Raw genomic sequence first — 27,377 nt, forward strand, 5'->3', positions numbered from 1 at the left:
CTTTTTAGGGATGATACTCTTCTTCTATGTGGCATTTCTGCAGCGTAGTCCTTGTTTCATCATCAAAAGACAGAAATTGGAGTTTCAAAGGTCTGCAAACCCCATTTTTCCAGTTGATTTTGGAACATTAATCTGAAGTCCTGCTGAGAAGTTTCACACAAGGCATGGAAACCGTGTGGTGCAAATTTTAATTTACTACCCAAGACTGGAGATTGGCTTGTTTCAGGGAAGTGGCAGAGGGGAGAAAAGAGGAAATGAGGAGCAACAGAGGTTACCTAACTGTATTTTCAAAGGTAGCTCAATAAGATGTTTAATTTTTTTTTTTTTTTTTCAATCAACTGAAGAGAAGTCAGTTGTGAGTAAATGTAGTTAGCAATTTAGTCACAGGATTTGTGAGATTCTGTCCTCACAAATCTAGGAGCCGCATAAGTAGAAATCAGACATTACATGCTTACAGTTAGTGATGTTAAAAAATTATACTCTACTGCAGATATAAAATTAAAAGCTGCTGCTATCATCTTCTTTCCCAGACATCCCTGGCCTTGACCTGTGTTATCTACCTTTCCTCCAGGGAAAATAAGACAACTTCCTAATTTCACAGAGCCCGAACTATGTGGAGTGTTGCTTCAAACTTTCATCGGAGAGGTTTTATATTCTGTTGGAGCTGCTGCTCAAATTCTGTGATTTTTATTTTAACTAATGAAGTTTAGAGTATCTGTCTCTCATCATTTATTCATCATGGTGTTCTCAAACAGTAGCCTCCAAGTGAATTTTCTATGTAACTGGAAATGCTTAGAGGTTTAAATGATTGTTTTTTCCTAGATGTGAAGTAGTGCGTGTGCTATAAATTTCCACAAACACCCTCTTAATTTTGACACAGAAGGACTTCAAACTGGCTCAGATATCCTCCCTTCTTCACATACTCTTTCTTCTTGAGATCACGATTTTCATGATTCTAAGTTTAAAAGTTTCTGTTTAGAGATCTCTTTCTTGGTTCCAGGATTGAGTTTAAATCAGATTCAGAGAACGTTGTAATGCTGGGACATCATTTTAATGTGTTTAATGTAAAAAAAGTGTATGATTTCTACTTACAGATGTCAGACCCACGGAGAGTTTATAACAGTGATAAGTGGATAATTACAATCATGGCAACTGAAGTTTGTAACTTTTGATCTTCATACGAACAGAAATAAAACAGTGGTAGCAGAGGAAAACATCAAGAATAATGCTACTGTTATCAACTCCATCATGACACAGTGCATCCAGATGATTTTATTTGGTTCAGAGCTATGTGGAGTACCCATCTTGAAAAGAATTCATGATTAGGGCAATTACGGTTGAAAGCAAATCTCAAATATTACACCGTAGTATAGCATCCATTACTCAGCCAGTCTTGAAAATTTGGTCTTTGGAGGTAAGGAAAGCATTGCATCAATTTATCTAACGATTTCCAAGTGTCCGTGAATGAACTCTATTAATGGCAGAGAAAGTGAGAATTTGAAACAGCAATCACATACATATGAGTACAATATTTACTCTTTCTCACAACCAAAAGTGTTGATAATTTTTACTAAAGCCACCAGGAAATTAAAACACAGCATTAATAGTTCCATGGAAATAAAACATTTTTCTCTTCTTTTACACACTCTCTTTAGACATTTCCAGGGAGCAACTCCGGTTAGAATACTACATAAGTTCAGATTTTCCCAGGCCATGAGAAAAAGTGTGGTTGTAAAGGAGATAAGCGAGTTTCAGTGGATGACTGAAAGGGAAAATGCTATGTCAGTTCCTGTCTACTTTTTCTTTTACTTACATTATGTGGAAATGACTTCCTCCATCAAAGTCAAAATAGGCTTCAGCACCTTGTTTCTTTTCCAAATAGCCCTCCTCTTCAGCTTCGACAAGACTAAAAGCTATCATTCCTTTTGATTTTCTGCTGAGTATCAAAAAATAGTATCTTTGAACAGTAGTCCTTGAAAGCTAAAATTGGTATCATGTGTAAGGTCATAAGGGTCTTACAGAATACTTTGCAGGAACAATCGACAAAAAAAACAGTTTAAGTCCTTTGGAATGAAAAAGTCTTAACCATAGTTTGACTTTCTTTTGTCTGTTCAAAAATGACTGAAATATGAACTGTGAATATTCACACTAGAACCTCAAGTCCTGGAGAAGGTGTGAAAGCATCCAAGTGAATTCTGTCCAGAAGGAGAGAAGCTTTTTCTGTAAATAGCTGCAGGTATTTCTCCAGCTGGGACCTGATCCAAACCTTTCTGAAGTCAAATAACCTGCCCCATTTGTTTGGATTTGGATTAGCCTCTAACTTACTGAATCGCTTCAGAAAGTGTTGGACTGCGCTTCAAACATGAACCAAAATAACAAATCAGATGCAAGGTATGTTAAACAAAAAGAATAAAGTACTTGTGGATATAGCACTGAGCTTTGCTGGAATATTTTCACATTGCAGGAAACCTAAGTACAAAGGTTCCATCCAGCATGGACACAGGAGGTTCAAAATACACTGCTGGGGTCTGAAGGGCTAATTAACTTTGGCTTGGCTGCCCTGGCTCGTTATTAGTCCTGATACCAGAGCAGACTCCAATCCTGGAGCCAGAGATCTGAGGCACTGACCTCTTAAGTGCATTACAAGCATGCCCAAGTTGCTAAGACAGAACATCCTGCATCTAAATTTCTCAAATACTGTATTAATAGCCAATACCTTAAGACCTTCCTTGTTAATCTTTTATATGTAGCCGGAATTAATGAATATGTACCAAGACATGCACAAGCAAGAATCGTTTTCAGCTTGATAAACTCATCATGAATCAGTTTTCAGCAGAAAACAGACCAAAAAAGAAGCAACAGCTTGTTACTTCATTTCCTGAAGCTGATACTGTTTGTAATAACACATAGCATGTTAAATTATAGTGTAAGACACTTAAACACACCACGGCTGTCACCAAGCTGGAATCTGGACGGAATATCCTGAGCTTTATTTAGCCTGTGAAGACGTAAGAAAGCCTAGTTGCAAGGTCCTTCTCCAGTTTCTGTCAGTTAAAAAGTATGCCAGCTGGATCCTACACGTTTCTTCAAGGATCAACACAAGAAATAATGTTTATCTTCAATATTACTTGCAAAGCAGTTTCCTTTAGCAGGGACTCAGAGGCACTTTATGGTCATTAGGTAATGAACTCATGTTTGTAATCTGTGAGCGAGAACAACAAAAAATAATGAACTTTCCATCAACAACTGTTTAAGAAAAGTAATTTGGAGGATTCAACTCTGCAATCTCTCTCATACTTGTAGTACTCAATCACATAAGCCCTCTCATTCAGTACAATGGAAATCCAAGTAAGGCTCAATGATCTCAGGATCACAACCAATGACTTTGGTGTCCCATTAAGGAAATAGCAAACAATTTTCTTGCAAGAATCACATTCTTATTTTAAAAAAAAATATATATATATAAAAATCAGTGCTTTTAAACATGCTCAGTATTTATTTTCTAAACTCTAATATTCTTCTTAGTGCCAGAGGAGCACAGGCCAGATGTCTTGAGAATGCCAGTTCCATGAGGCTTCAGAGAAGCTTAGTATATAAAACAGATAATTGTGAATGCTTTCAAATCATCCAGCAAACTGCAGGCTGACAATATCCCTGTCTGAGTTGTCACCTTTCACTATGGAAGTTTTTAGAGCTTGGTTATTATAAATGACACCACTCAGACTTTTCAGTTGATAGATTGGATAGTTGTTGTCTTTTCCACTAGTCTGAGAGGATAAAGACCTTAAGAGGATATTTAAAAATAAAATATTAAGCACGTCAGGACATGTGCACAGAGAATCCATCAGGATAGACAGGATAGCTAGTGATTAGCTCTTATCAAGGAATACCCTGGAAAGCTGTCTCAATTAAATAAAAAACAGCAAGGTAACTTGTTATGTGTTATTATGTACCAAGAGTACCAAGTGACATCAAAGCTAATATGTGTTTTTGTGAATGTCAGCTTTCCAACTTGCTTATTTACGAGTGGCACTTCCCCTTGTCTTTGTTATTCTAAATGAGCCAATCCACAAACCTTAGGTAATACACAGGAAAATGTCTCTGTCATCTTGTCTTTGCTTTTGCAGTTTCTAACCACAGAAAGCCTCAAAGAGTATGTTTTAGTGTGAAATATTTTGGCATACTATAGAGATTTTGCACAGGCAGTCCTTCAGATCCTTTCAGCATACAGTAAATGATAAGCTGACTTGGGAAAATGTTCTGAAAGTTAACAGTTTTTATTATAGGTGGTAGAGATGCTTGTTGAACTTTTCCCTTACTGACTTCTCTAAGGATAAGCTCCAGAACGGGTTTGTTGTCTCTGTTACAAGAACATGAGGTCTGCCCTCAGATAGAGGATTTTGTCTTTCTCACCATGGCCTTCTCCAGTGTCTAGTTGAGAGTGAGTCATCTGAAACTAACAGCAAGGTAGGAAGATACCAGCACAAATCCAAATTGTCTGGGAGCTGCAGAAGATTCAACAAATCTTTTTGGTAGGATTTGTTTGGGAAATGTCTGTTAAACTCCAAGTTGTATCTTGGGAGCAAAGCCATACACAAGCCCACACCATCCCTGCAGGAACTGCAGCACCACCCAGAGCTGTGGTTAGCTTAGCAGGGGTTGCTTTGTGGCAAGAAGATGAATACAGGTATAAATATTATGCATCATGGCCTTTGGAAATTACGTGAGGTATCTGGAGATGTTTGCCTGACTAATGCTAGAAATACTCCTGGCTCTTTGGTTGCAAAGGCAGCCTGGAATGTGGGGTGCTCCTTCACCAGCAAACCACTGCTCCTTGCCCAGATGGAGAAGAGAAAACAACAACGTGCTCTCTTCCAGGCTGAAAAAAAAAGAAAAAAAAAAAAGATTCATTCGTTTGGCTCAAATGCTAAGTGAAGTACTTAAAGATATTTGTTTGAGTATTTTATTTAGTACCGTCATGATTAGTGGAGATGTCCTACACAACAGAGCAATTACTAAATCAGTTAGGAAACTGAGATCTATTTTTAGGCTACAGATCTCATGGCCTTTCCTCAAAATGTGTGATACCCTCAGTGGGATTGCTTACTGATTGAGGCATGGGCAGGAGGGAGTCAAGCTTTGTACTGCAGAAAGGATAAAGCACTGCCATATCCCGTCCTTCTGAGGAGCAATGAGTTGGAGGCCAGAGCTTTGGTGGGGACCTGTCAGATGACACTATTATTCATTAGCTCTTATCATCCTGTAATTTTTCATTTGTCTACATACAGCTTTATTAAAGTAAGTGGCTATGTTTACTCACGGCATCATTAGAATTTAGTCTGTGGTATCACTTCTGAGTTTGGCATCTCTTTTTCTGCCAGCACGACTCTGCCTCCCGCCTCTTATGGATGTCAACAGTTGAACCTATAGCCCAGGTGATGTTTTCTCATCCTCTTATTCATTTTGCCTGCCCTCTGCTCTTAGTCTCTTTTACCCTCCTGAAAACACATTAGAAGAAAACACAACCAAAGTTTGTAACACAGAAAAAATATTTTTGTTCTGCATTTCTACAAGTGCAAACTCAAACTACAGTATTAATTGCATTCAGTAGGTTTCACATTTTAGCAGGTATTGTTAGGTTTCACATCTGCACTGAGCTGCTGTAAGAGGAACCATAAGGGTGGAACCTATGCTGCTGCCCTGGGTGTGCTGCTGGGATGTACCTGGGGTACATCTGCGCAGGCTTCAGCAACTCCTGCAATGACAGTGTAGTTCTTATTTGATGCTGAAATTACTATTTCCATAATTCTTAAAGACTTTGTTATGCAGCTGCAGAAAACATGCAAGAGACAGCATTACTGCTGCTGTTGCATTCCCAGGTAGCTGGGAGGCACTTCCCCCCTCCCTGTTATCCTGTGCCCATGGTAACACAGAGTAAAATGGCATCCCATGAAAAACAGCTGATTGCCAGCCCTGCCTGATAGCTGCAAGGAACCATGAAAGCTAATAAAAATGATTCACATTCATTCTCTCCTCCCTTTAAACCAACTGTTTAAAAGAAAAGGGGGCAAAATTGAGAGTGAGCGTCAACAGATACAACCCTGGTGAAGTCAATAAAGTTGCACCTAGCAGCAGCAAGTCCCCATTTAATTTCAATTCTTACTGCACACGGGAAGAAGAGGGTGCAGCAGCATTATCATAACCTTTCATTAATCTCAGCAGGCACCTTGTTCAGCTAAAGAGACACATGCCAGTGTGGTGATAACCTGCAGAAGGCAGCGAGAAACAAATTGCCTTGCTGTGCATTGTTTTGTTGACTGGTGCTGCTCTGATGAGAGCTGTAGAGGTAAGCTGTGTACAGAGGGGCCACCTTTCTACTGCTCTGCAGATCAGAGAGGAATGGGATATTCTCTTCAGGGTAAGCTGCAGGCAGTGAGCTTGCTGAGCTGCTTTCAGAGAGGGTCAGAGGAAAGCCAGCAGCTACTGAAGAGACAATTAAGAGCAATAACATGCTTCTCAGGGGAAATTAGTATGTGCTTCTTCTTGGGGAGCAGTATCTCTATGAGCAGCTGCAGCTAGGCAGAAAGCAGTGTGTGTTTGTGGCCTTCCAGGCAGGTCTGGCTGGAGCAAGGGGCTGCCTGGCGCTGGAGGCAGAGTTCTTTCAACCTGTGAATCTCTTAGCAAGTTTGGGTTTGTATAATTAATCTGTGTTAGACGGATGAAATAATGGATGAACTTGTTGCAGTTTTCTCTAGGGAAACACACAAGGTGCTGACTAGATCCTGTTATAAACAGAGCAGCTAAACAGGAATAGAATGAAGGTATGGGACAATCTGAACCAGCATGTGGTACAGCCTTTGCAATACTCTTTACAAAGGTAAATTGTGTCCAAGCTGTTTTCCAAGAGAACTATCACAGATTTTTCTTTGTGGATGACAAAGTATAGTGTAACAGTGCAAAAGAAGCTCTCTGTTAAATGGAGACACCACAGCAGAGTGAAAACTATTAAAAGTTCACTCACAAAAATAAAGTGAAATAGAAAAGTAAAGAAAAAAAATAAATTGATGATTAATTAATTTTTTGTGAATTTGTTTGATAAACCATCAAATTAATTCTATAAATATTAATAAATATGCAGTGAGCTAGTGTTGTTTTCCAGGTTATATTGATCATATTAATGAGAATGGTAACATTGGCATTTTGATTATGATGAAAAGAACTGTGTTCAGGTTGTTGCATTTTCCATCTGAAACAAATTGGCCTTCTTTTTTTTCTGAAGTTTTGGAAGAAGAACACTAAATACACAGAAATGATCATAATATCACAGAATGGCTTTGGTTGGTTGGAAGGGATCTTAAAACCCACCCAGTTGCAACTGCTGCTGTGGTCTGACTGCCCAGAGCCCAACCAGCACAACCTTGGACACCTCCAGTGAGTTATCTCATCTTAAGCCCTCTTCACTCCTCCTGTCAAATCTGGAATGCTTCCCATGAATGAGCCCTGAAGATAAAATTCTATTGACAACTATGGTTATGCAACGTTCAAAAAGGGAAAGTATGACCTGTGGAGCAGTAAATTTAAAAAATAAAACAAAACACAAAGAAAGAAAAAAAAAAAAAACCAAAAAACCCAAAAACCAGATTCCACAGACCAGAGGATTGCAGTGCAGCTTATGAACTTTAGTGGTAGCATATATATGTAAAGGTGGTGCATGAGAGCAGTTTTAGTAGAGATGAATTGTTAAAAACTGTTTTTCAAGTTATTGAGAAAATGTTTGGCTGCCTTAAACACTTATCTTTACAAACTAAATGAGAAAACATCACTGAGCTGCTACCAATATTGAACAGCCCAGCCTGAAACCTCATGGTATATGAGAAGCAAAAAAATAGAAGAAATATTTATATATATATATATATTTATATATAAGTTCTGTGTATGCTATAGTGTAAGCACAAGTTTGGGTTCTTTTCTTCTTCTCTTACATTTCTTCTCTGGGAGCAGTTCAGATAATTGCACATCTTAATTGCCCTAAGACTCCTGCACAATGTTAAAAAGCATATAGAAAATAAGCGTATAGAAAATTATTCAGTGAAGAACCTTGCATTTTCTATGAACAAAAGGAAGATATTTCCTGGCTAGAGCTTAAGGGTAAGAAATGTTTTTAGAATTCAATGAAGTTGATGCATGATAGAAATGTAGTCCAAGCCCTAATGGGCATCCTTTCAAATCCTACTGACAGCACAGAGGTAGCTAGGAGTGAAATGTAATGAAGAAGACATGAATGAATGGTATCAGAAGATGAAATAGCATCAATACGTTAAGAGGTCTGAGAAGTTGATAAAGTCCACATGATGGAGGTTTCCATAGAAATTCTGAGCATTGTTTCAGTAGCTTCAGGTTCTAATCTGTCAGCCAAGATCACCATCCAACCACAGATGGACACAGGTAGGCCTGTATGGTGTTGTATGGGAACTGTTGAGTCATGGCCTGAACTGCTGATTGAATACCTGGGGAATGGACCCAGTCAGCCCTGGGAGCACAGGTGAAGGCAATTCATCTGTGTGACTGGAAAGGGTGGAGCTCAGCTGCAGCTCTCCTAGACCTAATTGAAGGGCTGACTGCCAGTATGGAAGGATCTCTTTTTGAAGATCCCTTCTTGAAGCTTTCCCCTTTGAACCTAGAATCTTCTGATATGGGTGAGCAAACTTTTTCCCTTCCTTTATTATCATTCTTCTATCATGGCAGTTTTTCCATCATTGCACCTTTGTTGTAATGCCTTTCCCATCATATTGATCTGTTCTATGGTTGCAAGTGTATTGGGTTCTTCTTTGTTTGGTAAGGATATTCTCACAAAACTTTTAATTTTTTATGTGGATATTATTAAACTTAGAGTTTGGTCTGGACACTATGTGATTTTGTAGCTTTTTCTGTGCACTGCAATTCTCGTCATGAAGTTATTAGTAAGGAGGAATGAAATGTAATTGCAATAGGACAGTGAGGTCATAGTCATAACTTGTTCTTACCAGTTAAGCGTTGCACTCTTGTGATCTCTGTGTTTTACTTTAGCTTGGAACTGCTTTTTAACTTTGGAAATTTTCAGTAGTGAAGCTAAGATGGGAATTACTGGACGTGTCTTTGAACAGTAAGCATTCTGGAAATTAGAGAGTATGTAATGATCAGCATGCTCACATATTTCAAAATGCTGCACTCTTCTGACAGTTCTTTCAATAATTTTTAGTAAAATACATCTGTAGCCATTGTTTAATCCCCCCTACACCTGCAAATTATAACGCGGAGTGTCATGATTTATTTCACAGAATAAAAGCTGTTAAATGAATACTGACAGCACCATTAGAGTTCTGATCTTGAAATGAAGTGCAAGTCAACTCTGCTTAAGTTGTCGTTCTCTTGAGTCACAAATAAATGTGTGGTTAAAAGGGTGCCATAAGTTAATCAGGGCAAAATTAGTAAAGAAATATCAGTAAGGAAGTGAGCCAACCAGTAAATGGTTCATTGAACCTCTTAGTCTGTAAGAGTTTCTGTAAATGGATGATACCCAGTGCTATGAACTCTGAAGTAAAGCAGAATGCTGAAATAGGGCAAACGTTTGACTCATTCTGCATGAACTAAGATGTGTCAGTACTATTTCAGTGGCTGAATCTTGTGCTTCGATGGCTCCCACCTGTACCCACTGCCTTGTTCCCATCAGTGGCAAGCAGTGCTCAAGCAGGCTCCATGCATGATGGAGTACTCTCTGACCGCTGCCTTCTGGGAAGTCTTGGTTAAAAGTGAAGTAGAGGAAAGCAAATTAACGAAGCTTCTAGTTCTCCTTAATTTATCCTGCTGAGGATCATCAGCTACCCTGTTCTGCCCTAGAAACCATTCCTTGATGTCGTCTTCTAGCAAAGAAAATGAGTCCTCTTGCTTGCACAGAAATAAGATACTTAATTTGTCTTCTAACCTCTTCAGAACTAATACAGATTTGTATTTTAAACAGTTACTGATCCACTTTTTTTTTTTTTCTAAAATATCATATTCATTCTCATTTGTTCTCTAATGCAATGTTTCACATTCTGTTCTTTTTAAACACACTCAAATTTATTTTTTCTCTAGTCATACAGATCATCCAATAGATACTACGTGTTGCCCTTTTCGGAGGGGAAAGCTGGATCTGTCTGTCCTTTTGAATGTTAATGTTTGTCACTAGAGCCCTATGAATACTGTTGTATTATAAATATTTATCACAACTATTTTAATACTAGCAGCTGTGATCCTTTAATGTGCAGAGTCTGTGTTGTAAAGATCCAAATGCTCTGTAGCTCTTCCCAATTTCCAGAAGATTTGTAATTGTTCATATTTGGCACTCCTCTACTGGAGCTTAGCATAGCCCAAGGAGGAACTTTTCCTTGTTAATGAGAAATAATTCTTTTCTCTCCCACTATAGCTTCAATGCAAAATTTAGGCAATTTTGAACCTTTACTTGCATTTTTTTTTTCTGAGCCATTTCATCCAGTCAGTTTGTCTATCTGAAATGGTCTACAATATTAAAACTAAAACATGGGTCATGAAACCTTCCAAACTAGCTTATTCTTTTAAGGCACTGGTAATAATATACAGCTTCTATGAGAATCTCCATATTCAATACACGTATCTTATGCATAGTAGTTAACCAAGTATTTTTTTAATCATAAAGTGTCTATACAAGGGTTGTCTGAAAGAAATGCCTTCTATTTTGTTATATTGGCCCTGTCAGTTGTTGGTGGAATGACAGTAATGGCTGAGCCTTTCCACCAGTCATAGGATCTTTGAATGGTTTGGATTGGAAGGGACATTTAAGATGATCTAGTTCCAACACCCTGCTATTGGCAGAGACACCTCCCTCTAGACCAGTTTGCTCAAAGTCCCATCCAGCCTGGCCTGGCTGATCTGTTACATCTTGTTCCCTTATGACAGATAGCAGCAGAGGGGCAATTTGACAAAATGGCATCAGACATGGAAGTGCATATAAAGCAAAAGTGTGGGGGGAAAAGTGACACCAGCTGACGTTTATTGACGTCTGCTGACAAACCAGTGGATGTGAGCACAGTGAGGTGATGGTGAATGGTACGCAGTGGTGACATTAATAGTGGTCGCAGACTGTGACCAGTTGGTGCAGATTTTTATGCACAGGTGCTGCAGGCACTTGTTTATCACTGGCAAAAGTGCATTGCTAAGGCAGGTGTCTGTGTTGGAAAACAGAGTTTTGTAGCTGAGAATTTCATCTATCAAATAGTCTTATTTTGCTCTTTGTATCCATTGCAGTTTCCATATAAATAAATAGGAGGCATTACTTTCAGAGTGGCCTGCATATAGTTTTACTTTTTAAAAATGAATTTCAATCAGGTTTTTTCAGTTGCTTAAAAAAATGTACTCCAGTAATTCCAAACTAACATAGTTAATAACTGTTGAGTGAAAACAACCAAGCAGAAAACCTTATGTGATATGATGAAATGAATCCTCATTCAAAATGAAATATTTCTCTTTATCATTTAGAAATCCAAATGGGACCCTGATTAATGGAACAAGATGGCCAGTCTTTACCAGTACTGAACAAAAATATTTGACATTAAATACTGATGCTTCGGAGGTACTTACAAAGCTACGTGCTCAGCAGTGTCGCTTCTGGAATATTTTTTTTCCCAAAGTACTGGAAATGACAGGTAAAAATGCTTTTTAGATACTTTAATCTAAATTGTTTCATGCAAGGCTTGTTTGCTTGGTATTAATGTGATAATTCAATCTAAGCCTTCATGTTTCCCTTTTGTAACTCTATTTCCATAAGATGTTCAGATGTTAGATAAAATTTCCGGAGCTGCAGTGATGGGCATCATACTCTATGGAAAAGAAAAGAATCACTGAACCTGGATCCTAACCTAGCAATGAGACAAGAATGTTGTTAAGTAGTGCTGCTTTGTCATATATCTACATCTATCAGTCCCTGAAATACTGTAACAGAAATACTGCTTTTATATTTATGTTCCCTACACAATCTTGCACCGTTCTGACAAAGAAACATTTAAGTTTCTACTTGCAACCATGATGTAACACTTTGTAATGTAACAATTCTCTTCGCTGAAATAGTGTTTTGCATTCCCTATCTCCACTTATGCCCAAAAGAACTCATGGGACAGTACATTCCATATATATAAAGTATTTCTTCATCAACTGATGCTTCTTCCATCATTTCTTCTACTGAAACAGACAAGCAGGGTTACTTTATTATGATATAAGGTGGTAGAAAACAAGGTATAAGGAAATGCTGTGTCATTGCTGCAAGTTGTAGTTCAAGCTTAGTTCAGATAGACAAAGTAGGGTTGCATCAGTTAGGACACGAAGACAATCAAACTGAGCTATTTTGCAGACCTTGCACTGCTGAATGGTCAGTTTGACATGGATGTGCTTATCAAGGAACCAGATACTGATCTTTGCATAAGTTGTGCTACACCTTTGACATCTTCTCCATATGGCACTGCTGAGTCTGAGCAAGCAGGTTGCCGTGGCAGACCAAGGCAGGTTCACTGAGGCAGTTCTAGTTCCCACTATCTTTGTGGTTAGGTATTTTGATCATGCAAAAAGATCTGATGTGTTCAAAAATATGTATAAATAAACCTTGTGGTTTAGGGTTGAGAAAATTAAGAAGAAAAAAATAATAATAAAACTCACTAATGTAACACTCGCATAGATAATTCTGACCTTTCTATCTCTAGAGTATTTTCTATGATTTTTGGAAGATTTCTTAAGGTCTCCCCACTCGATTGGGATATGTAAGATTGTATCTGAAGATGTGAGTTTAAGTTGGTAGGCAGATACACCAGACTTAGACATGTGTTATGTGGGTTCTCAATCCCAGCTTGACACAATTGCTACTCACATACACATACGTAGGTAGCTCTATTGCAAAGGGCCAACTGCACACAGAGTACCCTCCCTTCACAGTCACCCAATGATAAAGCAGGAGCATTCAGCATTTAATGTTTCATTCGAGGACAGAAGCACCGGGACAACCACCAGAACGTTTTCTGATGATGGCTTCTAAAAGAAACACACTGGAGGGACAATGAACAGTAAGTGACTCTTAAGAAGCTTTTAGAGCAATCATATGTTAATTATAAAAGCATCTCTGTAAGACTCTACCTCCTCAAATGATCTTTAACGCATCCTGAGCCCCAGCTATTTACATCTCTGTTTCCTCTACATTATAGAAAGCTGCAGGTAGCCAAGATTTTTCCATTTATCTTTCATTACTATTTTAGTGTCCAATATATATAGTGCATACATTTCTGTTTCACTTGATATTATTGCATCATACATCATCTATAAGGAAGTCAAACTTCAAAGTGGCCATTGGAAATATATTGTATTAAAAAGTAAATACGTAGGCTCTGAAAAGATATTAACTAGAGACAGAGGGAAGTTCAACCTCTTGAGTAGTAATAACCAAAATCACTGTGTTTGCTATGAACCTCTCAAAAGCATCTGGACTCCATAAAACAATACTTAGAGTATTCAGGCTATTAAAGGTGTGATGACTTAGGAAAGTCACCATCAGAATTAGTTACCTATTTCCATAGAACTACGTACTGCAGTCCTTTTGCATGCAAAAAGTGGATTAGCCAAAACAAACCTCACTTGCAGGTGACAAAGAAAATTCCACTCCGTACCTATGACAGCCATCTGTGGACCTTTATAATCTTAATTCTTCCCAGCTCCAGCATTTTGCATACTGGATGTGAGAGGGAGAACAATTCTTAAAATTATTCACCCCCAAGATAGGGCAACTTCCATTTGATGATAATAATAACCTGAAGTCCTGAAAAATATATATAAAAACAAAATACACTGTTTGATTAATTTTATTTTTTTAAAGCATTGATATTCAAAGCATGTGACTAAAAAGCATTGAATACAGAGATACTGAGATAGGTATTCTCCTTTCTGGCATATTGTGTGGAAGCTATCACCATGAGAGATACAGCAGCATAAAGCTGTAGTGTTTAAGATACTGATGAAGCAAGAAGTTTTGCTGGTACCAGCATTTACGAGCTGTTCAGGAGGACAGGAAAAAAAGAAAAAAAAGAATTCCAGCTTGTCATCCCTTATTAATTATGCTGTGTCATAACAGCTACTTGGCCTTTGTCTCAATCTTAATGTTAATGCTACAAAAATAAATTCAAGATTAGCACTTTACTGGCACATGTAGCAGAGCAACAAATGATGTTATGGAGATAAATATAACTTTGCTATAATGCCATTGAATTGAGGGCTGTATGCCTATGTGGAAAGAAAAGAAATGCCAGCTGCCTGTGCTGACACTGCTGAAGAATCAAAACAACCTTTTTTTTCTTTCCTCTGTTAAATTGGGACCTTTCTGAGCATTAAGGTATGATTCATCACCTCCTGAAATTTCCCCCCTTCTCCTTGTAAACTTCTATGTGCTTTGCATTAGGCTAATTAGTATCTCTGTAGAGTTGGGCTATCTAGAAGATGGCATATAGCAAAATAACCTCACTGTATTATCAGCTCACTACCAGAGAATTGCAGCAACCAGTGATCTGAGCTGTAATTATCAGTCAAGTCGAATTCTCTAATCTTTTATCCTTTTTTCATCTTTTTTTTTTCCTGCTTTCTAGCTGTCAGCTCATCCAAGTCATAGGTGGTTGTTTCAAAGAGATTGATGATGTTGGTGATAATGGGATGCATTGACTTGTGACTTCAAGTTGAATCTTATCGCTGAAAAAGCAAACAAACAGGAATCCAAGTTCTTACTTCAGTGTTTTCCTTTCTCCCTCTTGTCTTTTAGATTCATAATGGTGGCAAGTCCAAATTTCTCATTGTCTGTTTTCTCCAGCTGAACTGTCTCATAATTTATACTCTCAACCAATGACTTTTAATTGAAGCTGTGTGTATCATAAAGTTATTTCACTTTCCAATGTCTTTGGGCACAAACGCTTTCTGCACATTAAGACTTCAAACACATCTAAACCTGAATAATTAAAGTAAGAACAGGTTTTTTTTGAATTCGTAAAAGGAATCTTTGCCTGGATAAACAAAACTGAAAACTAGAATAAGATCAGAAATGAGGTTTAAGTTTTCTTTCTTCTAATAATGCCAGTGATGGTTCATGTCAGATGACCAATCCTTCTGACACAAGTGGAAAATCTGGCTCTGAAAATCTGGGTAATTCCTGAAATTAGAAATGTGCAGAGATGAGTTCCTAAGGTCAAGAAAGCCAAACAATGTATGTGTGTGTGTCTTCTCCCTCTAGTTCTCTGAATCATATCAGCACAGCTTAGTAATCAAAACGTGCTGTTATTATTATCAGCGTTTACAAATGTTCTCAGGGTTAATCACAGCTATGGCCAGCAGGGGGGAAAAAAATATATTATCTGAACTTTTCTTTGAACTCTGATGTAACCAAGTTTATTGACTTATTTGAACTGAGAGCAATTTGGTTAACTTTTTAATATTTCTTCCTATGTTTGTACACAGTTTCACTTTTGATTACGAGAAGCACAGAATCTCCCCAAGAAAAAGTATCTTGGTTTTATTTCTGGTCTCACTGGAACAAAGTAATGTAAATCTCATTTCAAAGTCTCATTAAATTGCCATCTGGATTTCCAGACCAAAAAGGTTTGGATGTATTGAGCTGAACTGCAGATAAGCAACCAAATTACTGGATGCTTCTCCTAACTAAATCTCAGAATCTGTTAACTCTCTTTCCAGAATATTTTCTCTACTGATGTGTAAAACACAAAAGTATTTCATTTTCACATAACCAGTTAAACTTGCGGTGCTGGCAGATCATAAAAAATGGGGAGAAAAGAGTGTTTTTATAGAGGGAAAGGGCCTATGCTCTACTGCAGCAGAAGAACATAAAGTCAAAAGAGCATAAAGAACTCATGGAGCTGTTATCTAGTGAACACAATTACTGCATTTTTTTGGAAGCAAGCTACATCAATATGGGACATTGAGATAATTAGGTGCAAAACGAGTAAAGACATTCATAGATCATCAATGGTTTCTGAACTTTAACAGAAATTCTGCAGCTGACCCACGGTATGCAATGAGCCCTGTATGCTTTATCTTTCATTTTGTGGTTGTATGTGTTGTTCCTGCAAGGTCACTGCATCCCTCTCTAGGGTTAATTATCTTTTGGGACTGGAGGAAGTGATCCCTGTCCATAAGATACTCTGGGAACCTTGTGAAATGATGTATTTTTATTACTCTTCTCATCTTCACCCTCTGCTCTGATGCCTATAATGAATTTGGCAATAATTATTACCTTGGGATACAGGATTAGTCAGCAAATGCTTTATAGGCGAGAATGAAAGAGAAAAAAGAAATTGATTTTACGTTGACATTATGCACGTTTTATGGTATCCTTCTCCAAACTTGTGTCACTTGTATATTAAACATGCAGATTTATTTTGAAGCAGGGTGAAATCCTGGTCACCATTGTAATCCATTGAAACTAAAGGCAGGACTGTTGTGGCCTTCAACAAAGCTGTGATTTGACTGTAACTTTACAAGTTATCTATCTCAGATTGCGTATCGTATTCTTTGGGGTATGTAGGCTTCACTGTAGAATATATTGAACTAATATTTCAAGGGTTTCACAAAAAGATTGCTCTAAAATGACATGTTTGATGGACAGAATATTATGCAAAGCAGCAATCCCATACATAAACATCTTCATTCCCCTGCAGTGTGCCTGAATGATATCTTTGCAGTTCTTGATCTGTCACTGAATTTCCAGTCATTCCAAGTTTGAGAAAAAGATACAAAAGAACATCCTAAAATGTATTTAGAGCAAATTACATTGATATTCAGAATTATTTTTCAATTAGCATGTAAAGAGATTCAAATTTAGATTAATGTAACCCATTTCATGTTTTACAGGAAATATTGATGAAGCAGAACGAGAGTGGAAAGCAGGATTCCATCGCTGGAACAATTACATGTCAGACTGGAAAAATCAATTTAATGATTACACCAGCAAGAAGGAAAGATGTGCAGGCACTAATTAATATATTTACCCTATCCAGTATGTTCGTATTACTGATCATCAAGGCAAGTATAGTGGTAGTTATCTGACGTGGCTAGCATTGAATACGTTAAGCAGATTAAAAAGTATTATGGATATAATTTTGATTCCCCAGATCTTTCATTTATATTTTACCTCATATCTCAATAAACAATATAAAACATCCGTACTCTTTGAAGCTTCACTGCTTCATTGTGTTAAATAGGACTACAGAGATTAAAGTCTGAAGATTAATGGTGTACATATTATAATCACTAGCTGCTTAAATTCTCACTTCAAAGATGCAGTGTAATCTGTTATAGAAAAAAAAATGGATGTTTTTAGCAGAAATGGCAGTGTTTTATAGAATTGCTATGCAAAACACAATTGTTTTTGATCTTTAACTGTGATGCCACAGCACTTAGGCTTTGCTTCAGACACAATTTAATTGACATAAATATAAAGAGATTACAACTTTGCTGGACACGCCAAACAATATTTGCTTGTTAGACCAAAAAGTTATAAGACAGACATTAAAGCCTGAATCACTGCTTTTTTTTTTTTTTTTTAATGGTGAAATCTGTAGGACAAAGCCATAGTAGGAGAGTATTCAGGCTATGTACTAAATGCCTAAATCACTCTGTGCAAGTCCAATGGTGAAAGCAGCCAGAAAACCTGAGGTCTGTGCTTCTGCTAGCTTCACTTTTTTTTCAAGGAGTAAGAAAGCTCTAGTTTCTTTAAGTCATAAACTCAGTTTTCATTGTTTGGGTGCCTAATGTCTTTGTCCTGTACAAGTCCCTGCAATTAAGGTGAGCTAGCTATGAAAATCTTGTATGCTGAGTTATCTTGCAGTTGAAGGAGAGGCCCACGTGTATTGGAACACAGTGGACACATTTTTAAGCCTGTAGAACACTGATCCAAGTATTTTCAAGCTCATCAGATGTCAGCCGCTGAAGGTCTACTATGGAAGGCCGAGAAGGACCTCGCTGCAGAAGGACATGGGGATGTGTTCTTTGGCATGGTCAAATGAGCTCTATTTGTCATGCACGTAGGCATCTCCTCAACTGCTTTCTACCCACTCGAGATGAATCTATTAGATGGTCCTAAAAATACCCCTTGGATTGCTCTTCCTCCTACTTTTCTGCTTCTGGGTGAGGTTGGAAGTTCTATGCCTCAATAACACCTTAAATAGCTACCTTTTAGTGGCCCATCTGGGAGGAATAAATGTCAAAAATTTGATAAACATAAAGAGTATGCAAAACCAACAGCCCATCTCATAAATAAATTATTCTGAAGCTTTCTGTAGAAGTAATAGCCTTTCAGTGCATCTATTTTCTGTTCTAGTGATTATGAGCTCTTGGAAAATTCCTTCTCAAATTTAATGTACTGACGAGATCTAGATAAGTAACAGAGGGTGGTCTCTTCGTGGCTGGCAGTCTGACCAGATGGGTTCCCCGTTACATGAACAAAAAAAAAATGCAGAAAATCCATCCTCTGCAATTGAAGATGGCTTACCTTTTCAGTTATTTCTAGGCTATTTTATAGAAAACCATCTTTAACACAGAATTTCAAAAGGCTTCATCCTAAACAGTCAAAAAACTAGTCATTTTTTTGGCAGGCTGATTAAAAACTGCTTGTATCTAGGATTAAAAAAAAACCTTCTTCACACAGCCCGTCACCTTTGTACCACAAGTAATTAGCTCACTACATACATTAGCATAGTTACTGCCATTAATAATAGCATGGAGAGCTATATCACTGTGGCTATTTACTGGATATCCTTTATACCACTGAAATGCCATTAAGGGTAAACTTCCTTTCATCACTGAGGTGGTGCTGGATCTCCCCATTTCACTTTTACGGTGTGCTTAATAAATATGCTGGATGCTACAAAGAGCCTTGAAATAGCATGCAAGTATATTTAGAAGCAGCATTTGTCTGTCTTGATATCCTCTTTTTGGTTGTGTTTCACTATCTGCCTAATCACTTGTCTTTTGGGGATAAAAGAAAGCTAATTAAAATGCTTAAATAACCTTTGGGAAGGGCAGTCTATAAAATATTTTGCTGTGAAGGTGTCTTCTGTATGTGCTGTGAGTTAGTCTGGATAAGGTCTCCTTGAAGACTAACGCTCTTTCTGGAGTATTTCTACCATGTCTGTGACATGTTCTTAAATAAAGGGAGGGAAGAAAGAAAAACAGTAAAATAAATCACTTTGAAGAGTCATTTTATGAGTTGCTTTACTGATTTTCTTTGTGTGAATGTAACGCTGGATTTATGGTTTTCATATGCTAGGAAATAGTATCACCACATGTCATTCATGTGAAATCAATGTATCATTTAGCCCTATGCTTATATCCCACACTTAGGCAAATAAAGCTTTAAGCACTTGTACAAAAGTGGCTAAGGGAACAAAGGCCTCAGACAAACATTGTGGATGGCTTTAAACTAAATGTCAAATGAACTTTTATTTTGAGGAAATTGAAGATATTGTGTCATTGCTTTGGAGAATTATATATTAGACATCTTAACCTGATCTCACTGAAGATGCAGTGTTAATTTATGTTTATCCTTGGCTTAAACGAGACAGGAAATCAGGGTTTTCATGTGAAACCAGAAAAGAATGTGTTGATCCTTTCTTCCTGTTCCTGGTATCTGAAGAAATGATTCTGAATTTAGTCCCAGAGTTGCTGAAAAATTATAAGAAAATGAACAGCAGTGCCAACGAAAATGTTGGCATTAAATCAGTTGTCATTGGATTTATAAGCGAACAGCATGCTGATTAAATTACAGACATTTCACACCTATTTTGCAGATAGTCATAAGAGGTCTGAACTGAAAAAACTTCCCAGCAAAAATGTCTTTAATTAAACACTATCTTTTGCATTTAAAATGTTTTGTCTGAAGGAATTTGGGTTACATAAGCTTTTTTGGTGAAGTTAGGTGTTATCTGTGAAATCGCATAAGAACTCCCCCTGGAACATCAAATCCTAAAGAATTTGGGGTGCTCAGGTTACATGGCAGGGCCTCTGCAGAGCAGAACCAGGCAACATTAAAGCTTTCTGGCTTCAGACAGTGGTCCCTAGACATGCATCGCTTTCTCTAGCAGAAATAAGCCCCTCACAAGGTTTCCAGGCTTCCTAACACAGATTTTATGTTTATAAGTTGGATTTTTGGGTGGATGTCAAGGTTTCACTCTCCTAAGACCTGGTCATTGCTTTAGGTTTATCTTACTGATGAGGCCAGATTTCCATTTAAGCAGAAGCCTGGATTTTGGGCCAGCTTTGATCAATTTATTTATAGAGTAGAGTTTACTGCTCTGTGAATACACGCAAATAGACAACTCAAACATGTCTCTTAATAGCAAGGGAAATTTCGATCAGCTGAGAAATATCTTTGCAATATAAAGGATTTAAGCCCATTTTTTATTTCAAGGAGGGTGTTGGGGAGAAAATTATCTTAGATTGTAGAAAACTGATGGAACCATCTGAAAAATGTAGATATATTTCATGATACACAAGCTTAAGATGACCTCTGGCTTCTCTAATGTTCTTATCACAATGGATCGTCAGTATGAAATACAGCTCATTGCTAGATACCACATAGATTAGTCTGAAAGGAACACTAACCTTGCAGATAAATATATTTGTCTCTGTCAACATCATAATGCTGTCTTCTTCTCAGACGCAATTATGGCTCATGTGTTTCTACTGGCTCAGCACCAGTTCTGCAACATCAGCGGCAGCTATTTAGAGGGACATAATAAACATCACCGTGCTTCAGCTACACCTGCAGCATGTCTGGCTAGCAAAGAACAGCCACTGCTAAGTGCCAGCCTGTACGCACAGGGCTGCTGCCCTTCCATTCCCACACATCGGAAAAAAACACGAGTGTTTTTTGCCCTAGAGTGATCAATAATGGAAGGGCTTTGCAGTGAACTTCACAGCAGTACTATGTATCGCAACATCTCTGTTCTGATAACTCCAGCCAAGAAAAAGCCTTCCCCTGGAGTGCAAAATGTGTACAGGAATTTGACAGTGATTCAGAATATGGGGTGAAGAATGAGACTGCAGCTTTGGCTCCAGCCCGGGGGCTGATCTGGAAAGTGCTGTTGCCAGCTGACTACTTTCTCACTATTTTTTCCAGTCAGTGGAACCATGGGCATTTGCCAAAAATTTTGACTGCTCTTGGGCAGCCAATAAGTCTAAAACCAAGCACCTGTGCAACAGATATGTGCAGCTATATAAGTTTACTATGGCCAAGCCGTCTGTAGTACGCACCACATGCCAGTTGAGTTACTCTGGGTGGACTGGGGAGAAGAGTGCATTAGAAAAAGCTCCTGGTAGAATTACAAGTACTCCTCAAAGCTTTGTTTTTATTTACCCTCAACTATCTGAGGTTCTGGGTGGGTTTTCTATTGCTAGCTGCCCGCTGCTGCATGAAGGTGAAGAAAATTATTTTTTTGATCTCTAGCAAAATGTAAAATTTTAGATTATTTCAAGACTGTATTTTAGGGGTCTACAGGAGGTATTTGGAAACGGTATGTGAACATAGTTCATATTTAACAATCTTGACTGTGTGGTGAACTGAGAAGACCGTTCCTATGAAACCTTATGGATCCAAGTTGAAGGAGGGAAGATTTAGGTTGGATGTTAGGGGGAAGTTCTTTACAAGGAGAGTGGTTAGGCCCTGGAACGGGCTGCCCAGGGAGGTTGTGGATGCCCCGTCCTTGGACGTGTTTAAGGCCAGGTTGGACGGGGTCCTGGGCAACCTGATCTGAATGTGTACGTTTGGTGGCCCTGCTGGGCAGGGGGGTTGGAACTACATGATCCCTTCCAACCCGGGTGATTCTGTGAAACCATATGTGTGGGAACTGTTGAATCATAGCCTGAACCACTGATGGAGCACCTGGGGGAAGGACCCAGACAGCACTGGGAGCACAGGTGAAGGCAGTTCATCTGTGTGATTGGAAGGGGTGGAGCCTTGCTGCACCTCCCTTAGACCTCATTGAAGGGCTGACCCCTGCTGGGGAAGGATTTTTGGTTGGAGATTCTTTTCTTGTGGAGTCTTCCATACTAGCTCAGATCTTCAGAGACAGGTGAGCACCTTTCTATCGTGTTAGTCCCTTTGTCATTACGTCTCCTGTATTGCTATTCCACTGTGTGGATCTTTCTGGTTGTTACACCATATGTTGCAGTTTTCAGGTGCTGTTCGTTTGTGAACGCACGGCATGCTGAGATAAATCCACTAGAAATTGCCTCTTAGCAGTGCGTTTCCAATCTTTGAGAGAAAAGTAGGCTGGAAGATGAAGGCTTATGTATTGTGGGTTTTGTATTTCTGAAATGTACCTTTTTTTAGTCTTTACTGAAGAATAAGACAATTGCAGGACTTTTTGCTATAAATCAACACCTCAGCCAAATTAAGTATTCACCTTTGAAAGTTTAAAAGCTTTTATTCTGATTTCAGTTGCTTCAGGACTAAATTTTATGAACAAACATAATTAGCCATTTTTAAATGCTTCATAAGACAAGATAATTCCTTCCTGATCCCTGCTGAAATCTTTAAGCATGAATACTGATTATCTTGTTTTAGCATGTAAACGTTCTGGCATTTTGTTGATAAACTACATTAGTTGCACTCATAGAAACTTTAACTCATAGACTTAATGACTACAAAGCAGTGATGTGAATCTACAATTAGCACAGGTGTGAATTTGAGAGGCTTTTAATTGGATTGCAGGTGAGATTAAGTAAGGTTTCCAGGCACATTGCGAGCAGGAGTGCTGGGATGGGAAACTGGGTAAGTTGTATAATGATTTTGGTTAGTTTGGGGCAGGAGGAGAGGAAAAAGAGGCTTAATTAAAGTACATTGACTTTTGCATAACAGGTTCTGATTAGAAGTTTCCATCTTGATAGCGTCCTAGCAGTATGAGGATACTTATGCTGGCTCTAAAGCTTTGTCTTCTGGGTTTTATTGACCTAAATCATCATGTTCATTACTTTCTTTTTTTAAGTGCTATGATTCTGGCAGGGGTCTGGGAATTACTGTTGTTTGAGAGGTCTGTAGTCCCTGCGAAGTCATGTATGTACCTGGAGAAGAATATCAGCTTCTGATCTTTTCAATTCTGTTGTTAATGTTAATATATGCTATGACTGTAGAAGCTAATGTTTTAGCCACTATTAATAGTACAATGTACAAACGGTGTAGGTGGTTCTTGCAGTTTGGGAATGCTGTGGTTAATTTCTTTAATTTATAAAGTATTTATAAGTCTTCAGTTATACTGAGTAGTGGTAGAAGTGTGTAGGCAGAAAGTAGTTATCTCCACACCTCTCAATCTTCCAAATTAAATTTGCTCCTGCAGCATGTCTAATCACTTCAGGGTACCTCATCATCCTCTCTCTGCTACAGGCTAGGCAGCACCATTCCTTGCAAAATAGATATGTTCCAGTGGACTTTTCAGATTGATATTATCTCATATGTGAGACAATTAGGGTTTTAACCCAGAGAAAACAGGAGGAGATGTGACCGACCATTTATCAAGGACTGTTTAGAAAGTAATTTGTATGGGCTTGATTTAGGACTGTGAAAGCCAGCCAGATTTGCACATCTGAAGTGATACTTCTGAAATACCAAACTTTTCCTGCTCTTAAATTACGAAGCTGCAAATTTTATAATATTGTTGTTATTTTTCAGCATATATATATGTATTTTTAATCTGTGCCTTCATCCCATTTCATGTTTATTTTCAGTGCAGTGGTCGTTTGGATTCTTCTGGCTTTCCTCCTTTTTGCTCTATAGAAGGGTTTTGCTCTTGCAGCTCTCGCTGCAGGTGTGGTTTTAGTTTCAAGAATGATTATTAGAAATCAAAACTGCAACATATGCTTGTATACAGCTGGCTGCCTCAGTTCAGTGGTACTTCCATCTTGTATTTCTCTTCAGGAATGACCTCAGCGTTCTTAGTTTTGGGCTACTGAGTGACTCTCGGTTAATTAAAGTTTTGTTGTTGCCTTCAGCAGAAGTGCCTTTGACTGACACTTTCAATCTTCTTTATCACTTAATAATCTGGGAGATGCTTGCTATTTAAGAAGAAAAAACCCACACCTCAAAAACTACTTTTTGAGAGTTCTCTTAATGAAACACTTAACGGGAGAGTGAAGCCGTAGACAGACTGTACTTGTGCTCATCTTTGCTGAGAAGTTTCATTGGATGTTAACTAAAAACTCCAATGATTAATTCACTTAATATTTTGTGCGTGTTCTTCAGTTAAGCATCCTCTGTTCCTTCAGTTGTACTATAGATCTGACACCTTTTAGCAGTTCCTATCTTTGTCCACGTTCAAATACAGTGTGTGATTATTAAAAATATTAAGATCAGTAAATCCAAGAACTCCTTTCTAAGAAGGGGCACTGGCAAACAGCTGCTGCAGGAGCTCTAAGGCTGTCACAATTGCTTGTGGGTCCACAGCTGCAGAATGATCTTGATTAAAAAGTCAGCCTACAAGGTTCTACTTTTACTTCAAGAAACATTTTGATTGGGTTTGACCAGTGTCATTTGACAGCACTTCAAAGTGAAGAAAACAATGAAGGTAGCTTCACTGTGTTATTCTCCCTTAAGTCTGGGCAAAAAGCACTGGATTATCTGGACTTTAGCTACCTGAGACTGTGGTAAGACAGCAATGGGGTGAGATCCTGAAATCATTTGCGCTGAAGTCAGTCAGTATAAATTACAAGGAGGGTCTTATTTGCTGCTTGTGCTTAGTTAACTTTTGGCTAATCATGCCCCACGGTGCCAGCTGTGGGCTATGGACCTGAGGACCACAGTCCTCTAGACCAGTGGAAACAAGGCTGAAGTCCCCTCTTGAGCTTAATGATCCTTTGGCAAGACAGGACTTCTGGGAGCACTTGAAGCCCCTGGATCTCCATTAGCTTTTCACTTGTTTAATCTTGCCCTTGTTACCGGTGAGCCAGGTGTGCTGTAGCATAGAAAAAGAGGTTTTGCTGTTGCAGACATTTGAACTCTTTGAATAACAGATGGAATAAAACCCATTCAGCAATGGAAAGGATTCAGGGAGGATATAGTCCAGGCTGTCACCAACTGCAGAATAAGCTCTGCAACTTTTGTTGATGTAATGACAATTCTTATGCCAAATGCTTGAAAATAGCACACACCAAGTTTTTGTGTTCAAAGAAATCTGCCTTAAGCATGGAATCCTTCTGTATCGCTTTAGTGTTGGAGATGCTACCCTAGTTTTTAGGGGGTTTCTGTGGCTGTAGCATGAATTCACTGCATTTAACATTCATAATGCAATGCCACATTTATAAAAATAGAGTAGTCCATTAAAGATCTTGTTAATAATGGTTCTAGCAAAGCATACATTGCCCAAAGCAATACAATTATTGGTCAATAATTCCTCTTTAGCTCTCTGTATTACTACTGCTTTATTTCAGCACTTGGCTTCTAACCCTTTGATCTGCTCATTATCTTTATACCCTCTGATCCTCTTTGCAATTCCTTGGCAGTTTGATCTGTTAATTACAGTACCTATATTCCCTAAGTTCAGTAGAATGTGCATTTCTTCTGACCCTCCTCACCTTTCCTTGTATGAAGACTTACTGTCTTTCTGTAGGCTATATCTTCTCTAAGTATGCATTGATGTAAAACACTGTAATTATAAAGTATCTTTCAACTTTCATTGCAATCCTTTGGACTTCATGACAATATCTCAATATTTTGGCTTTAACAAATTTTAATGGATGTGGGCACTCACCCCTGTAAATTCTTTGGCACTGCATCTATTGTAAGATTTTCTTTAATATGAATTCAGCAATTGTTGGTTGCGTTTGCATCTTAGAGACTCCTACAAACATAGTTTCTGCTGTGTTTTGAGTATGTAATATCAGAAAATACTTTTTTTTTTTTTTTTTTTTTAAATATAAGTGTTTTCCTGCTTTATGAGCACACATCTCATGATTTACTGAATTTTTTGCATCACCAGATTCCCAGCTCCTTCTAAGACAGATGTAGGCTTTGAGTGTAACCTAAGCATGTTTTGGAGCATTAGAGGTTTAGAAAGTTAAGCTCAAGTTTTACCTTTATGATACAGAAATGGTGGTGGTAGGGAATAAGAAGGCTTCTTGAACTGGGAATTGACAACTGGGATGTCACCTCAGAGTTTGAAAGCCACATTTTGTTTGTTTGCTGTGGTTAAAGAGATCCTATAGGAGTAAAAAACAATCACTTACTCTTGCAGGCTTTCTGATGTTGTCCCTAACGTGGGGATGGATAATGGATGGTTTCCCATTGAATGGGTTGGGTGTTGGGGCAGACTGTGGGTCTGGGAACAAAAAGAATCAGGCTCATGCTGAAGTCCTTTCTCCTTCTCCTGGATGACCCAAGTATGCTCTTCCCATGGTGACATGTCTGTCCAAAAGCCATATTACGTGTGCCTCATTCACTGCTGTCATTCTCCTGTGAAGGTGGTTTTTTGTTGTTTTCCTTTTTACAGTTAAATCATCCACTTTAGAGCTTTAAAAAATAAAAGCCCACTCAAAAGCCATGCAAAAGAAGGACAGGCTTCTTTTAAACTTCCTTGCTTTGCCCATCTGTGCTGTGGGAGTTCAATTGTTAATATTTACCTACCATTTTCCCCTCTCAGGGAGCAGACTTAGTTCAGCACTGAGACTTTGAGAAATCTTTATCAATAAAATGCTGCAAAACACAGTCACTTCATTCTCCATGTGGTGCATGCAAATGCTTGCTCAGTCCATCAGCCTAAGCTAGCAGCTATTCAAAGGAATGGTTTTATGGTGTATTCTTGCAAATGAACTCAAACTTCTCTTTCCAAAGAAAGCTCTGTGGGGCTGCCAAATGACAATCATTTATGCAACATTTTTCTTTTGCCTCATTTCTGCTTTAAAAAAGATGGATTGAATGCTTCTTTTTTATGTAATCTGTGAATTTTTAATATGCAGGATTCATTTTTAACTTCTCCAGTGTAAAATAAACAAAAAAAACCACAAACAAAACATTTCATTTTGTGTGCATCCAAATCTTTTTGATCAGATTACTCTTATGAACTGTAGAAAGAGCAAGGGCAAAATGTGTGTTACAGAGATATCTCCCTCTAAAATCCTAAGAGACGTCTCTCAAGAAATAACATTATTCTCTCATAATTTTCAAGCAAACGTGCATTTTAAGTCCAATTCTAGCAGCCTTTTCTTCCTTTTAACCTTTTAGACTTCCCTGGATATTGTGTGAGTTGCCATTTTTTCACGTTAGTTCTGCATTAGTTCACATTTTGTTGCATCACAGGGCATTT

General features: G+C 38.2%; 1 protein-coding gene across 8 annotated transcripts in view; it reads left to right on the forward strand.

Annotated features, from left to right (window-relative positions):
* BCHE (butyrylcholinesterase) overlaps positions 1-19,285 on the forward strand; it is an 88,722-nt gene extending 69,437 nt beyond the window's left edge. For 6 of the 8 annotated variants that reach the window (XM_052686133.1, XM_052686137.1, XM_052686138.1 and 3 more), the window contains 2 exons: positions 11,533-11,699; positions 16,939-19,285. In XM_052686133.1, coding sequence (XP_052542093.1) covers positions 11,533-11,699; positions 16,939-17,066 — 295 coding nt within the window. In that variant the 3' untranslated portion in view covers positions 17,067-19,285. Of the gene's footprint in view, positions 1-11,532; positions 11,700-13,024; positions 13,104-16,938 lie in introns of all 8 variants that reach the window. The other 2 variants (XM_052686134.1, XM_052686132.1) reach the window with 2 other exon arrangements.
* The last annotated feature ends 8,092 nt before the right edge of the window (positions 19,286-27,377 follow it).

The sequence above is a fragment of the Tympanuchus pallidicinctus genome, unplaced genomic scaffold (genome assembly GCF_026119805.1).
Source record: "Tympanuchus pallidicinctus isolate F22 unplaced genomic scaffold, pur_lepc_1.0 scaffold22, whole genome shotgun sequence".
NCBI classification, from domain to species: Eukaryota; Metazoa; Chordata; class Aves; order Galliformes; family Phasianidae; genus Tympanuchus; species Tympanuchus pallidicinctus.